Source organism: Miniopterus natalensis, chromosome 8, assembly GCF_054644295.1.
Source record: "Miniopterus natalensis isolate mMinNat1 chromosome 8, mMinNat1.hap1, whole genome shotgun sequence".
Taxonomy (NCBI): Eukaryota; Metazoa; Chordata; class Mammalia; order Chiroptera; family Miniopteridae; genus Miniopterus; species Miniopterus natalensis.
In genome coordinates this window covers 3,802,853-3,818,847 of record NC_142088.1, presented here as the reverse complement: position 1 = coordinate 3,818,847, position 15,995 = coordinate 3,802,853, and the positions used below count along the sequence as shown (strand labels likewise).

The 15,995-nt window shown below is 39.7% G+C and overlaps 1 protein-coding gene across 1 annotated transcript in view; it reads left to right on the top strand.

Annotated features, from left to right (window-relative positions):
• The window catches only part of GIGYF2 (GRB10 interacting GYF protein 2), a 98,502-nt gene that overhangs the window by 54,060 nt on the left and 28,447 nt on the right, over window positions 1-15,995 (top strand). The window contains exons 10-17 of the mRNA XM_087819511.1: window positions 4,581-4,760; window positions 8,351-8,568; window positions 8,659-8,821; window positions 8,907-9,095; window positions 11,950-12,146; window positions 13,114-13,273; window positions 14,664-14,830; window positions 15,738-15,829. Of these exons, the coding sequence (XP_087675637.1) occupies window positions 4,581-4,760; window positions 8,351-8,568; window positions 8,659-8,821; window positions 8,907-9,095; window positions 11,950-12,146; window positions 13,114-13,273; window positions 14,664-14,830; window positions 15,738-15,829 (1,366 nt within the window). The remainder of the gene's footprint in view (window positions 1-4,580; window positions 4,761-8,350; window positions 8,569-8,658; window positions 8,822-8,906; window positions 9,096-11,949; window positions 12,147-13,113; window positions 13,274-14,663; window positions 14,831-15,737; window positions 15,830-15,995) is intronic.

The window sequence follows — 15,995 nt, the reverse complement described above, 5'->3', positions numbered from 1 at the left end:
CACATGGACCCTCCCATCTAAGCAGAATCAGTGATTTCAACTGGAGATGACTTAAAAATGCCTCTTCTGTGAATGAACATAAATGCTAGATAGTTGTTCATTGGTTAGTTTATTTTTTATTCAGAATTACAATGATTAAGCAAGGTGCCTAGACCAGGTAGGTTATTCTCGATTAAATTCAATTCTCTGTCCCTGAAGGTGTTGGATTTTCTTTTTGGCTGAAGTGATTCAGTATATACTCTTAAAATGGTACCACCTTGTACCTGAAACACAAAACCTTTAGTTGGAGTGCACTGTCCTGCCTGTACATAGATAATCTCCCAACTTCAAAACTTTAGCCCTGGCTCCAGTGTTCTTCCTTACGTAGTGCACTTAGCTTTCTTTAAAAGGTGCCTGATGCCTTCCCAGTTCTGCATTCAGGCTCACCTACCGATCGCCTTCCCCAGAGATTTCAGGCAGCGGCTGCGTGTACTCCAGCTGGGGACTGAGCAAGAAGATTTTAGGGATATGGAGCATATTCAAACCACATGAAGTGCCTTTTCAAGAGATTCTGATGCAGCCCCTCCTGCTTCTCCCTCCCAACCCGAGCTGCTGGGTTTCCGGGACCGTGTTAACCAGAGCAGCAGGTTGTTGCCCTCGGGTTAGGATGGGAGGACAGTTGCAGATCTCTGGATATAGAATTTAAACCACTCCATTCTAGCCACCATGAGTTTTGTTTACAAGTAATTGTGAGGGGAAAACGTAGATACTAACACCTGGATGGAATTCCCTTTCACTGTTTTCTTTGGCTTTAGAAAATATTTTTAGTGTTGATCAGAGAATATATGTCTGAATAGACGAATACAAAGTTATTCGCTAGAAAAATTTGCACATAAACAAGCTTCAAAGTCTGTCCCATAATTCCACTTTTGCTTTTGGAGTTTGGGCACTTGTAAGTTCCAAGTCTCACAGCTGTAGATTTTGTTGGCTGAGCGCCTCCTTGCTCCATCTGAAGTTTTCCATAAACACCATGTTTGGCTGTGTGTCAAACATGCACACAGGTGCCCTTTTACTGCTCTTTCTCCTTAGGAAGTCCACTCAATTAGACCAGACTAAAGCCAATAGTGTGTTTTAATTTAATTTAATTTTTAGAAGAATCCTATTCAGACTTAATACTTTAAGACAGAAACAAGTATTTATTGCCATTGGGGAAACTATTTAGATATGTATTACCTTTGTATTTTAGCACCTTTTATACATCTTGAGTTACTGTGATATAAGAACAAACATATTAGTTTGCTCACAAAATGGTCCTGTTTGCTGTGTTGAATATAAAAAATACATTTTAAATTTGTGTTTACCTTTTGGAAGCCATAGACACCCTTAAGACTCTGACAAAAACCTTAGACCCTTTTCCCCCAAAAAAAGAAAAACATGCCAGCACATATGTGCTTTCAGTTCAAGGATTCATAGCCCCCAAGCTCATTTATTGACTCTAGTTTAGAAACATTTGGTTCAGGTATTAATTTTCAAATTACCCGATTGCGTTTATTTTTAAATCATTTTGTTTACAAATTAATCTGTTAAGATTTAAAGAAGCAGCCAACTAAAACATTTGGTTACTCAACTTTGTCATGGGGCTGATGTTATAAAAGGAGGAAGACTGATTTTAAATGTTAAAAAAGGCCATGTGGGTGTCCCGCACTTATTTTAGCCTTGTGTACTTTTTGATGAGAATGTTATACTTCAGTGATAAGGTTTTTTTAAAAGGTAGGGGGAGGAGATAAGTGGAGTCCATTTAAAAGTTCTTAAATCTTTTTCACCCCTCTCTTTTGAAAATGATAGTGACCCCTGAAGGCAGAATTCCTTCTACCTTGCACTTACATATGAGATGGGTTTGGCATGTCAGAATGATAGTATTCTGGTTTTCCTTGGTTTACCAGAAAAGTTGTCACCCGGGTCTTTCTATTGCCCTTATTCATTATGCAGTATCTGATATACCAAAAAGTGTCATGCAGTTTTTAGGAATTATTTTGTGGAAACAGGCACTCTGTAACAAAATCCGAACTACTTTGTTACAGAGTTTTTTAACTAGAGTGGGCTAGTGTGTATGTAAAATCAGGTGGTTTCACTGGAGCATGTGTGTGTACAGACCCTCTTTCAAGTTAGGAATTGGGTCTCTTCAGTCAAGGTGTAGAGATAAGAATTAGAGCCAGAATTTAAAATCGGGTCTGATGGCTTGAAGGTCATCTTCCTTTTTGGGAACTGTGCTCTTCTTTAGCTTCAAAACTTCTGTCTCAAGTCCTTTTTGGAACAAGAAATGGCATAAGTAGTCCTTCAAACTTTATGTGGTGCAGGTTTCCCAACAAGTTGAGGACTACAGGAGAGTTTACAGTAAGTAGAAAAGCTAGATTTTTTCCTCCCCTTAGTTTCCCTACTTTTTTTACCCTATTTTGTCTTTATATTTTTCTTATTCCTAGATGATGATATGAAAAGTATATGTAGGACTTGACAGTTACAAAGGTAAAGAAGCTCTTAGTTTATAAAAAAGTGCAAACAGCCCGGCCAGGCCTGGCTCAGTGGTTAAGCATCGACCTAGGATCCAGGCGATCAGGGTTCGATTCCCTGTCAGGGCACATGCGCGGGTTGTGGGCTGCAGCCGATCAGTGACTCTCTCATCATTGATGTTTCTCTCTCTCTCTCTCCCTCTCCTTTCCTCTCTCTGAAATCAGTAAAGATATGTTAAAAAACAACAACACAAAAGTGCAAACAATTTACATGAAATAAAGTCAGTAAACAATATGAAAAATCTTTGATATGAAAAATTCATATTTGTATACCATTTTACAACTATTTTGAAGAAGAAATAGTTCCAAAAAGCAAAACACATATACACATAGCCCTGCCCTGGTGGCTCAGTTGGTAGTGTTTTGCCCAGCAAATAATTGCACCCCCATTCCAAATTGTTTTATTCTTTATCCTTTAAAATAATCTTATTTCTTTAAGAATAAAATATGATAAAAACCTGACAACCATTTGGGCCAACAGGATGTTGAATCTTACTGTGAATGGACTATAAGGTGACCAAAAAATAAAATTTTCTCATTTTCAGAGGCCACTGTACATCTACCCCCCCCCCCCCCTTAGTACAGTTTAATTAAAAGAATTGAGGTTGTCACTGAGAGAATATGTAACTATTATAAACTGAGGACATCAGTGTATGTTCTAGGTTTTCAACTATGATGTGAAATTTTATATAATCTGTTACAAATTTTATATGTTAGCACGTGGGATGGTGCTAAAGAATTTGTTTGCACAGTTTAGAATTGTCTTGTGCTTTGAAAGTACCAATTTAGTTTACTTGGCATACCAGATTATCTTGCCGTTAATGTAGCTCTTGAGTTGCATCAGGTTAGACATAGCTTTGAATTCTGTTCAGAAGCAATTTGTTGTATGCCTATAATGTACTAGGTGCTAGAATAAGTGAAATATTATAGCTTATATTCTCTACTTTTGAGTTTACAGTCTGTTTTGAAATAAAAGAGAGGTTGAAATTTACAGAGATCCTGTTTGAGCAGAACCACCAGTAGAAGTTGATTAAATTAAGTTATAGCATATAATTTAAAATATTGTATGACTTAAAAACAACAACTATGTGCTGGCTAAAGAAGGATTGCCAAGATACACAGTTCAGCCCGGCCGGGCGTGGCTCAGTGGTTAAAGCGTCGACCTAGGATCCAGGCGATCAGGGTTCGATTCCCGGTCAGGGCACATGCCCGGGTTGCGGGCTGCAGCCGATCAATGACTCTCTCATCATTGATGTTTCTATCTCTCTCTCTCTCCCTTTCCTTTCCTCTCTCTGAAATCAATAAAGATATATTAAAAAAAAAACAAACAAAACACAGTTAAGGGCAAACAGCAAGGTTACAAAACAACATTCTGAGGGTGGCAGTATGTAGTGTGACTGAGGGATCTGTATATACATGCATAAGTAGAGACACGGACAGTTTGGGGAAGGCTTTATTAGAAACTTGATGGTGGTTACTTCTGTGGTGGTTACTTCTGAAGAAAAGACTGGGAGTCTTGTGTAGGGGAAGGTTGATTTACTTTTCATTGCATGCCCTTTTTTTAAAAATTAATTTTTTTAATCCTCACCTGAGGATATTTTTTCCATTGATTTTCAGAGAGAGAGAGAGAGAGAGAGAGAGGCACACACACATCAAGAGGGGGTGGGGTGGGGGACATCGATTGGTTGCCTCCTGCATGTGCCCTGATCTGGGGATTGAGCCTGCAGACCGAATCGAACCCAGGACCCTTCAGTCCACAGGCTGCCGCTCTAACTGCTGAGCCAAACAAGCCAGGGCTGCATGCCCTGTTAAAAAAAAGAAGCATGTATTATTTTTGTTTAAAAAATAGTTGTCCAGCCTGTGAACATTCAGCTTTAAGAAATGTATCTAATCTATGTGTATATCCACAGTTATTTTATTTATACTGCCTGAACACTGAAATGGACACATTTGTAGAAAAGCTTGATTTGAGCAGTCAAGCCTGTTTTCAAAATTCTCACTGGCTGAGGCTCATGTTTCTTATTTTCTTTACAGGGAGACCAAATTTTGAGGAAGGTGGACCAACATCAGTGGGGAGAAAGCATGAATTTATACGGTCAGAAAGTGACAATTGGCGTATTTTTAGAGAGGAACAAAATGGAGAAGATGAAGATGGAGGTTGGCGACTAGCTGGATCAAGAAGGGATGGGGAGAGGTGGCGGCCTCATAGTCCTGGTAAGGATTCTGTTGAGGATTTGGTGGAAATTGTTACGGAGTAAGTGGAAAAGATAAGTTGGTTAAAAAAAAAAAAAAAGTCCATGATTATATCATCACAGTCTTATTACTACAAAAAAAATTCAGCATAAAAATTCTCCCCATCTATTCATTTGATTAAAATCACTCTTACTTTTCTGGGGCAAATAATATGGTTTCACAGGAAGCACTTGCCCTTAACTGCACAGCTGAGAGGATTTCATTTGGTTCTGTCTAAGTCTCTGTCCTTTTTCATCACCCTTTAAAACTTACAAATGTATAATTACACGCTCGCTTGGGGACACATGCTCCCTCTACAATGCCCCCCTCCGCATAAGAAAGGATTGATTCTTTCAAATTTTTTTTGTCCTGAAAATGTGTTTACGCTTATTTAAAGAATAAACTTTGAACTCAGGTCAAAAACATAATCATAAGTTCATTCTTTTGTTCCTCTAACTTTAAAAAAGGAGAGAATAGTAGTGATTAGTGGTTTTATAAGTTCTTCTGTTTGATTCTTAAGAATGCCTCCAACTGTTCTTCCCTGACATTAGATATGCTGGTAACTGAAGACACTGGTGCTTTGTGCCAGAGTTCATCCCCTGCCAAAGTGCTGATTCCACGCCTCATGAGAATCAGATGCCACTGTAGCTTGAATCGTGGAGTCATGCAGAACTAAAGTGTACAAAGAGCGTATACATGTCTTTTGAAATTCATGTGCATAACATATTATCTATCAGCCACATGGCAAGAGAGCTTACCTTTAATAGAGGATATTATAATAATGTAAACTGTTTACATTTACTTCTTAAAAACAGGTTAGTAGCAAAACCACTAGCCTTGGTCAGAGTGAACATTCTAACAGGTATTTAGAGTACTCTGTGGAGTTGTGTGGATAGGTAGAAGCTTGGTGAAGTCAGTCTTTGGATAAAGTTGGTATGCTTTTCCCTGGCTCTTCAATACTGCCTCTTGGGCGAGTTTTCTGTCATGAGTAGGCATTGTTTACATCATAGTTTTCTAGGCAGTTCTCATCAGTCTGTGTCCTGGGCAACGAAATGTTACCGTTCTCTTCAAGGCATAACGGCATTTTGTGCTGAGCTTGCCTGCTAGCAGAGGGTTTGTAGGCTATGTTCCCAACAAGCAGCCAGTGAGAATGGACAGGATCTGGGCTGAGGGAGAAGAAAAATTCCAGCTGATCAAAAACAAACAAGGTGAATGTTTTGGAAGATGAACAGTGTTTCTGAGCTCAAAACGGTGGATGTTGATTCTGTTAAAGGGAGATGAACAAAGTAAAACTTGAGTGTTATATTCTACCATCAAACCTCCTTAACCAACAACTTAGATTTTGGATATATATTGTTTTTTCGAAATCTTTCTCCCTAATATTTGACTTTCACGTCAGTTTTATTTGTCATCAACTTGACAATTTTCCAAAATTTTTTATTTATATATTTTTAAAAGATAGTTTGGGGGATAAAAAAAATATATGGGACTGAAGAAACACCATAAATATGCATTTCAAAAAATGAATATTATAACTCAACCCAGCATACTAAACATTGAGTCTGATTATATCAGTTGTTGTAAGTTACTCTTAACATTTTTTAGAGTTTAGTTAATCTTTCATTAGGATTTGATTAAAATTTTAAATATAACGATTTTAACTGATTTTATCCTGTGAAAATAGCATCAAACTAGTTCCAATGTAAGGTTTTTAAAGCAGTGGTCAGTCTTAAGCTGTAGATATGCCTTATCTGCTACATTTGCTTCCATGAATAAATTTTTTAATTTTTACTGTTGATAAGACAACAGAATTATGGAATCTGGTTTTATTAAAGTAGGGTGCACAGCTGGATACATGTGGAGATGGTGCATTAGGACAGCTAAGTGTCCACTCTGAGAGGTGAACTTAGGAAACTCAGTGAGAGGGAAACGTGAGCCAGATGCCTGGAAGGATAGATTCCTATCACAGCACATATTTACAGTTTAGAAATGACAGCAGTAGACAGAATGCTCTGAAAATCAACATTTGATCACGAACGCTTCTGATAATGACTCTAGTAGGTTACATTTAAGCAATCTGGATATAATATTCCTTAATTTTCATAGAAGGTCGTAAATTGTTTTTTGTTGGTATAAGTACAGGATTGAGGATGTGGGACTTTTTCTTACCATTTTGTGAGTGGCTGGCAGTATGCGACCTGTATTTGGCGTTTGTACATTTTGCCCTTTGGTTTTCAGTTTGAGTTTTAGATTGCTGGTTTTAGCAAATTGAGCCTCAGTAGTAAGAACATTTTGCTTTGGCCTCATCTTTTTTTTCTTTTTTTAAAAAATACATCTTTATTGATTTCAGAGAGAAGAAGGGAGAGAGAGATAGGAATATCAATAATGAGAGAGTCGTCATTGATGGGCTGCCTCCTGCACGCCCCCCGACTGGGGATCGAGCCCACAACCCGGGCATGTGCCCTGACCAGGAATCGAACTGAATCTCCTGGATCCTAGGTCAGCGCTCAATAGCTGAGCCACGCCCGGCTGGGCTGCCCTCATTTCTTTATGTATCTCCCACAGAGAAAGCAGTCAAGGATAGAAAATTCTAATAGGTTAAATCTACCTCTTTCAAGGATAGAAAATTCTAATATGTTAAAACCTGCCCTTTTTTTGTTGTTTTTTAACTCTCTTAGACTCAGGTTTGTCATATTTTACCAAGTTTTCCCATTCTTTTTTAGAAAAAATTAAATAGGATCTTTTATTTTTAGGCAATGTTTTTCTGGTGGACGGTGGATGTAATAAATAGCATGCTAGGGTGGATTTAGGAATGTCCCTGGAGGTGTTATACGGAAATAACTCTCTAGGGAGAGTTAAGAGATGCAAGAAAGGGAGCATGTTGTTATGGAAAAAGCAGTATAGGATACAGAATTGGATTCTAGTTCTGTTTTGCCATTTGCAAGTTAACTTCTGCTGTCACAGGTTTTGTTTTTTAAATTATAAAATTAGGATAGTGGGCTATGTAAAATCTCCATGATAGTCACCAGTGCTGTAATTCCATGACTTTTTGTTGGGAATCAGAGTTACAAATGGTATCTTGGCACTGGCAGGTAGGCATGATGATTTTGATATGAACTGTCACAGAGAGCTGGTCTTATATTTCCAGGAGAAGAAAGAAGATGCTTCACAGACCTGCCAGAAAGAAGGCATGGACTTCAGTATGGAAAGAACTCCAGGGCTAAATCTGAGTTAGGAGTAGGTGATTCAGCATTTCAGTTAGATACCCAAAGCTTATTAGAAGTCTATACTTTGAATAAAGTGTCCTTTACAAGTGATTTGTTTTAAATGTATCTTTTAAAGCTTTAGAGTCTTGTGCCTCAGTACTTAATGAAGATAATTATTTTCACCTAGTGATAGTGTCCGTGTGCTGAGCTCTGAACCTCATGTGAATTGCCTAGTTTTCTGTTTAGCAGGTTGAGCCATTTGAGTTTGCTTTCAGTTGTAGTGTTCTCCTTTATTTCCTATCCGTTTTCTTTTTCCAATACTGTCACAAAGCTTTTCTAAGGCTTGTGTCCTCCTCCTGATCCCAGATGGCCCTCGTTCTGCAGGCTGGAGGGAACACATGGAACGGCGGCGAAGGTTTGAGTTTGATTTTCGAGATCGGGATGATGAACGGGGTTACCGAAGGGTTCGCACTGGCAGTGGCAGCATTGACGATGACAGGGACAGCTTGCCTGAATGGTGCTTAGAGGATGCTGAGGAAGAAATGGGCACATTTGACTCCTCTGGAGCATTCCTCTCTCTAAAGGTAAGAAATTGGTTTTAAATGTTATGACAGGCACTGCCTTCTAACAAATCCAAATGTGCTATTAACCTTTGACTTTATTTTTTGTTACAGAAAGTACAGAAAGAGCCTATTCCAGAAGAGCAGGAGATGGACTTCCGGCCAGTAGAGGAAGCGGAGGAGTGCTCTGACTCTGAGGGCAGCCATAACGAAGAAGCCAAAGAACCTGATAAGACAAATAAGAAAGAGAGAGAGAAGATAGACAGAATAGGAGTCGGTAAGGTGCAATTTTGTCTTTACCTTTTTTTCTGTTAAACCAAAAGTTTCCTAAATTGTTAATTTAAGATTACTTCATGTTACAGAAGCTAGTGAGGAAACACCTCAAATCTTAACATCATCTGCTAGACCAGGTACTCCTTCAGACCATCCGCCTCAGGAAGCACCGCAGTTTGAGAGGAAAGAGGAACCCAAAACTGAGCAAACAGAAAAAACTGAAGAGGAGAGTCGGACGGAAAGTAGTCTGCCAACCAAAGTGCCCAGCAGAGGGGACGGTATGTATTTACAGAGTCCTCAAGCTAAAACGGTTCTGCTGGGGCCGTGCTCGCTGGCTGGTAAGATAGGCTTCTCTTTATGCCTTCCAGACCGCCTCCAGTGGTGGGTTATTAGAATACATTGTTTTACTCACAAACCTAGGTGAACTCGGCTTCCCACGTGTGCGTCCATCCCAGAATTCACCAGAACAGAGCTAGAGGAAGCAGGGGTGGAGCTCAGGATCCTGTCACACTTCCTAGGATGTTATGACATAGCCACCTTGGCATCAGTCGAGCAAAGGGTTTGTGATCCTCTGCAGTAGTTTGATTCTCACATCAGTCAGGAACTTTCCTTTCATGTAAAGGCTATGTGTGTGTCCAGATGACACACCAAAGTGCCGTTGTTCCAAATTAGGCCAGAAAGAACATGCATGAATCTGTGGGATTCCCATCACCTTTGCTATAGAATAAGCTTAAAGTATTTCTTCTCCAGTGTTACTATATTGATTTTAAATTGCTCATATACCTTAGTAAGCAATATTAATATTTATTTGCATGTTGTACATATTAAAAAAATGACATTGTGAGGCCTGGTGTTGAAGGGTTAATTGATTCATTCACCATAAAAATGCACACCTTTTAACATGGCCTGTGAGACCTTGCATGGTCAGGCTTCTGCCTCCCTTTGTGCGGTTTCAGCAACTGGCCTCTCTTTCCTGCTCTATTCACCAGCATCGCAGCCTGTTAGGTCTTGAAATGTGCCTTGTTCCCTTGCCTTGTGCCTTAGCACATGCTGTTCTCTCAACCTGACACTCTTTCCCACCCCATGTTCCCAAGCTAAGTTAGGTGTCTTGTTTCTTAAGCAGCATTTCTAAAATAGCAGTACAACATTATAAAGATCTGCTTATCTTTTTTGCCCAATAAACTAATATTGTGGGGGCTTGAACCAAGGCTTTTTTTTTTTCTTTTTCGTTTTTGTGTGCCTAGAACAAAGCTGAATGAATGAATTCAGCAAGTATTTGAATCTCTACGATCTATATCAGGCACTGTGGACTTGTACATTTTGAAATTTTAGTATAGGGTCAAAATACATGTGTATTTTGAGAAAGTTCATAGATGTGCATTAAAGATTGAAACTCTGGATTTAGGGGAGATAAAGCATGTGTATTATCAGTAATCTAGGGAAAGAGGAATTGTATGAATTCATGACTGGTAGACTACTGCAGTGCTTCAGGAAGCAAGTGTCTTTGAGTTTGTCTTGGAATAATATATAGAATTTGGAGGTAGGTGTAGCTGGATAAATTGGGAGGGGCCATTCTGGTACTAGGTAGCAGGGAAAGCTAAAGCGAGGAAGTGGGGCTGGTCCAAGCATGGTCAGGAGCCAGTTCCTGTTCTTATTTAGATGAAGCATGAGGTGTGAAAGGAGAATGGCGGCAAACATGGTTGGAACCTGGATTTGACAGCTGTATGTAGGTGATGGTTGTGATAACAGGTGGGTGCAATGTGACCTGTTGGGCTTCCAAGTAGTCATGATGGAGGCAGTGCACCCCGTAAAGGGAGGTAGTGGCAGATGAGATTTCAAAGTAGAAATTGGCAGGTCATAGTCATTGCTTGTATATCAGGGCAAGGGAAAGGGAAGAGTTAAAGACAAGTGAGGTGCCTGAGAGGATTATGCTGCCATCAAGGAAGAAGAGTAGAAGTGGAGCACATTCGGAAGGGAGAGAATGAATCCAGCTTTGGACATTGGTTCTGAGGTGTTAATGAGAAGTTAGGTAGAGACCAGAGCGCAGCTGTGAGTGACTGCAAAGATAGAGTTTAGGGCCAGAGAGAATGAGAATATAAAATTGCATGCACTTGTTAGGGCAAGAAGTACGCTGAGAACGGAACCTTGGGTAATTTCAGTTCCAGCTATAATTCCGATTTTTAGAGGGTAAAGAGGAGCCAGAAAAAAATCTTCAGAGGCAAGTGTGGGGCAGAACGCAGGAAAACTAAGGAAGGAGACTGTTCAGCCTGGAACAGGGTAGTGAGAGGCTGGGTGAAGAGGCTGCTTGTCTCTGATAGAGAAGCTTTCCTGGAGGGGCGGAGGGGAAGTCACAGTGTAGCAGGTGCGGGTGGTGGTAAAGTGGACACAGCTTATAGTAGACCATCTTTTGAAAAAAATTTGGTAAAGGAAGGAAAGAGTGAGAGGAACAGGAATTTAGAGACGCTCTCAGTAATTGAACAAATAAGGCTTCAAAGGGGAAACTACAATTGTATCTAATTAGTTCCATCCCCCTTTCCTTCTTAGGAGCCTGCATGCGGGTAAGTTAGAAAGAGAACCAACACAGAACCTCTTTTGCAGCCTTTATTCTTACTGAGAACTTCTTGCACCATACAGGGAGACTCCAAGTGTTTCTCTGTATCCTACAAATAAAACGTATTGAGTTATATTAATTATGACTTGAAAAGTACTTATTCAAGGTAACTGTAGGTATTTTTAATAAAGGTTTTGGTGATAAAATATGCCATCTTTGAGAAGATCTGCAGTGCTTTGTTAACGGTCTCGACTGTTCTGAGACATGCTGTAAAGAAGGGATTAGACTAACTCCGTTTGTTTTCAGGAGGTAGTAGGTGCTCTGGTGACACAGGTAGGCACTGTAGAAGGCCCTTCTAGATACTTTCTCATCCTTATGTTGTGTCATTCTGGGAGGTCCTTCTGTCATTCTGGGGAGAAATACTGCACTTCTTCCGAAGTAGCTGCGGTGTTCATGACACAGCTTACATTTCCGTTGAGCCCATTTAGCAAGCTAGCTCAACTTGCTAATAGAGACTTATCCTGCATAGGATTCTCTATATTTTAGAGGGTTTTCATCTGTGTATGTCTTTTCCCCTCTAGAAATGGTTCCTGATGGCCAGCAACCCCTGTCTCAGCTTCCTTCAGATACACCCTCTCCTCTCCTCATTCTGCCACCTCCTCTTCCTAATCCTAGTCCTGCCCTGCGGCCGGCTGAAACACCGGTTGTAGGTGCTCCTGGTATGGGCAGTGTTTCCACAGAGCCAGATGATGAAGAGGGTCTCAAGCATTTGGAGCAGGTAAAAATCATAATTCTTTCTTTCTCCTCTCCAACTGCCGTAAAAATTGGAAAGCATTAAATTGAATATTCAGAAATGGGACTTTTGTGCACCAGATTTTATGTACTGGAAAAGTTGCTTGTATGTCTAGTATTTATTTGTATGAATAATTGTCTTTCAAATCATTTCATGCTTATAAGTTTCTGCTATGTAGTAGTTATTATGTCAGGTTATGTTTTGCTCTTCTGAGGTTGCCTTTAGCTGTTTGCTTTTCTTTTTTCTTTTTACTTTGGAAGTTAATGGAATGCCAAGAATGGCGAATACAAGCAGCTGTGGATAGGTACTGTGTCTTCTATATATTTTGCCTAAAATATAACAGGGGAAATAGTTCATCTCCTAGGATATTAACATCTTAATATCATGTTTCTAAATTTCCCTAAAATTGTCTATACCACTGTTTATGTGCACAGTAAACGATAGCTTACTTTCTACAGAAGAAATTCTCTTTCCTTCAGGGTGGGCTGGTTAGTGGCAGGAAATGCTGAAGAAAGGAAGAAAGGGGACAATGTCTTAAACTTGCAAAAGATTTTATTGGTAATTGGCCTAATGGAGCCTTTTGTTCTGTTAACATGCATGTTTTTACAGGTTTAGTTTATACAACTTAGGATTGACCAATGGCTTATGAATTTAAAAAAGTACTCTTATTAGTGTGTTGATGAGAAGCCTGGGCTTTGATCTATACCAGTTTGTGTTGTAATCTTATTTCTGTTTGCTTAATAATTTTGAGACCCCGAGTAAGACTTTACCCGTTTGTGAAATGGGGGATAGTACCTGTTTCATGGAATCGTGGAAAAAATTAAATCATTGCCTGCTATGTTCCTTGCATAATGTCTTTCACAGATCAAGTGGTCCAAAAAAGGTGGGCATTTTTTGTGTGTACAAGTATTAATTTAGGATCATTTGTTTCCATTTTTTGTTTCTCTGTTAGCAAGCTGAGAAGATGGTGGCTTATCTCCAAGACAGTGCACTAGATGATGAGAGACTGGCATCAAAGCTGCAAGAGCACAGAGCTAAGGGCGTCTCGGTTCCATCGATGCATGAAGCAATGCAGAAGTGGTATTACAAAGATCCTCAGGGAGAAATTCAGGGTAGGTGGTTTACTACTTGAACACAAGTGTCTGCCGTTACCTCCAGATTCTGTGAGATGGTGATTAACGTTAGTTTTCATAGTAGTAGAAAAAGAACTCAATGCTATAGGCTTTCTTTATATATCTATATATAGGAGGCATTTTTATAGGCTCCTTCCACAGTACTTTATTATTTCAGTGGAGGTAAAAGGAGTCCAATGAAAATAATTTGAATACAGGACAAAATGTCATGCTAATACGATAGGGATGTAAGCAAAATGCTTAAGATGCCCTCATTTCTGGCATCCTGGCTGGCTAACTAGGCAGGCAAGTTACTTACCTTCTCTATACTTCAGTCTTCTTCCCATGGAAAGGTGATGACAGTGATCTTGGAAAACCATGCTTTAATGGTTCACTAAAGTGGAGTTGATATAAATGATAAAAAACTATTAAAAATGTCTGAGAAGAGGTAGCACCATGTTAGACTAATTCCTTAGGAGGTTTGTGCGGTGCATGAGTTAGCTTAGAGTGAGAGAGCTGTGAGGGTGTTTGTTGATTCATTTCTGCTTTTGGCATCTTTGCTAATAACCTGAAATTGGTTGTTGACTGTATTAGTGTCAGTTTCATGACCGTGTTTAACGAAGTGACCTCTCTCCAATGTAGTAACTCCTTTCCCACTCTCGGCACCCTTACCCTGCTTCACTCTTCTTCACAGCGTCTATCGCTACCTGGCACTGTATGTGTTTGTTCATGATCTGTACAATGTAAAGTACACTAGAGCAGGGTTTTAATTAAAATACATATGGGTGTATGTTTTAATTAAATTTACTTAGAGATAATTGTTGTTTCACATGCAGCTGTAAGAAATAATGCAGAGATTCCACATATCCTTTACTCAGTTTCCCCCAGGGGTAACCTCTTGCAAAACTGTAGTACAGTATCACAACCAAGATATTGACATAGCCTGGCCAGCGTAGCTCAGTGGTTGAGCATCAACCTATAAACCGGAGGTCACAGTTGGATTCCCGGTCGGGGCACATGTCCGGGTTGAGGGCTTGAACCCCCAGTAGGGCGCGTGCAGGAGGCAGCCCATCCGTGACTCATCATTGATGTTTCTGTCTCTCCCTCTTCCTTCTCTCTGAAATCAATAAAATCTATTAAAATAATTAAGACACTGCTGAGCATTTGGGATGTGTAGCCATAAGGCTTATTTGGAAATCTTTTTTATTGTATTTTGTTAGAAGCCTGTTCACTGCCTTTGGAGAGGAATTAGGTCATCTTACAGATTATTTGACAGGTCCCACCTGAAACAAGTTGTTCCCTCTGGGAGAGGATCAAACCAAGAAAATGTTTTTCTCTCTGGCCTGAAAGGGTTCTTATTGCCCCTCCCCTCTCATTGGTGCTGTTACAGGTCCCTTCAATAACCAGGAGATGTCAGAATGGTTTCAGGCGGGCTATTTTACTATGTCTCTATTGGTGAAGAGAGCCTGTGATGAAAGCTTCCAGCCTCTTGGTGATATCATGAAAATGTGGGGAAGGGTTCCCTTCTCTTCCAGTCCTGCACCCCCTCCTCATATGGTAAGTACCCTACAGCTCACCCAGAGCACACATTAGACACAGAAGCACTTGCTTCTCTTTATAAACACAACCCAGATGTTGCATCTAGGAGGAAAAAACTAGTTATTTGAAAGTAATTGAAAGGCAAAGGAAAGTCTTAATCGGAGACTGCACACCTAACTATAACAATCTTTTCAAAACTGAAATAACTATGCCTACTACACATACACACGCACGCGCGCGTACACACACATTTCTCTCACTTTTAGCTTTTCAAATTTAAATTTCTGCCATGTTCTTTGAAATATAAGCTAAAAAAACCTGGGGTTTTACTATAGCTTATTGTTTTTCTAACTTATGATGTATTAATAGCAGTAGAAAAATCTAATTTTTGGATAGGGAGTTACAGTTTTCAGAGCTCTTTTATATTGTGTTTAACTTAAAATTTCTCATCATCTTAAGGCGTACTTACATGTTGACTCCCTGAATTATGTGCCATTTCCTTTAACCTTTAGATAATTTTACTCCTTTCTGTTTGTCCCAATTCTATAATTTCTGATGATCTACAAATTTATAAATCACTTTTAATATTAGGAGAGTTATACATTTTTTAGTTACAACAATAGCTAGAGTATACAGTGCAACATTCTGCTTCAAGGGCAGGAAGGGAGGGAGAACAGCAGCTTGAAGAAGGACCTGGCCCACCTTAGGGAATCTCATAATGCAGACTCCACTTTCTTCCACTAGATGGCACTGTTTAGTTTTTACAGATGCCTAAGGTTTTTATCGTTAAGCATTTTGGGTGTAAAGGTGGAGTGGGAAGTGAAGATCTGGGATTCATTTTGCTTTCAGGTATATGTAATAAATGGCTTTAGGTGCTTTGGCAGTTTATTCAGTGGCATTTCTTCCCCCATTTCTTCACTCCCAGGGAGAGTTGGACCAGGAGCGACTGACCAGGCAGCAGGAACTCACGGCCTTATACCAGATGCAGCACCTCCAGTACCAGCAATTCTTAATACAGTAAGAGCAGCAATATAGAGGGGTGTGCTGCAGCACCAAAAGGGCCTTTTGGTATCATCTGCAAGTCTCACCTTTTAGCAGAAAATGAAAAGTTTTAGGATATTTCAGTCACTCACCTAGTGGCATGTTACCACTAAGTTTGGTTTTCTTAAATATCAGAAGTTTT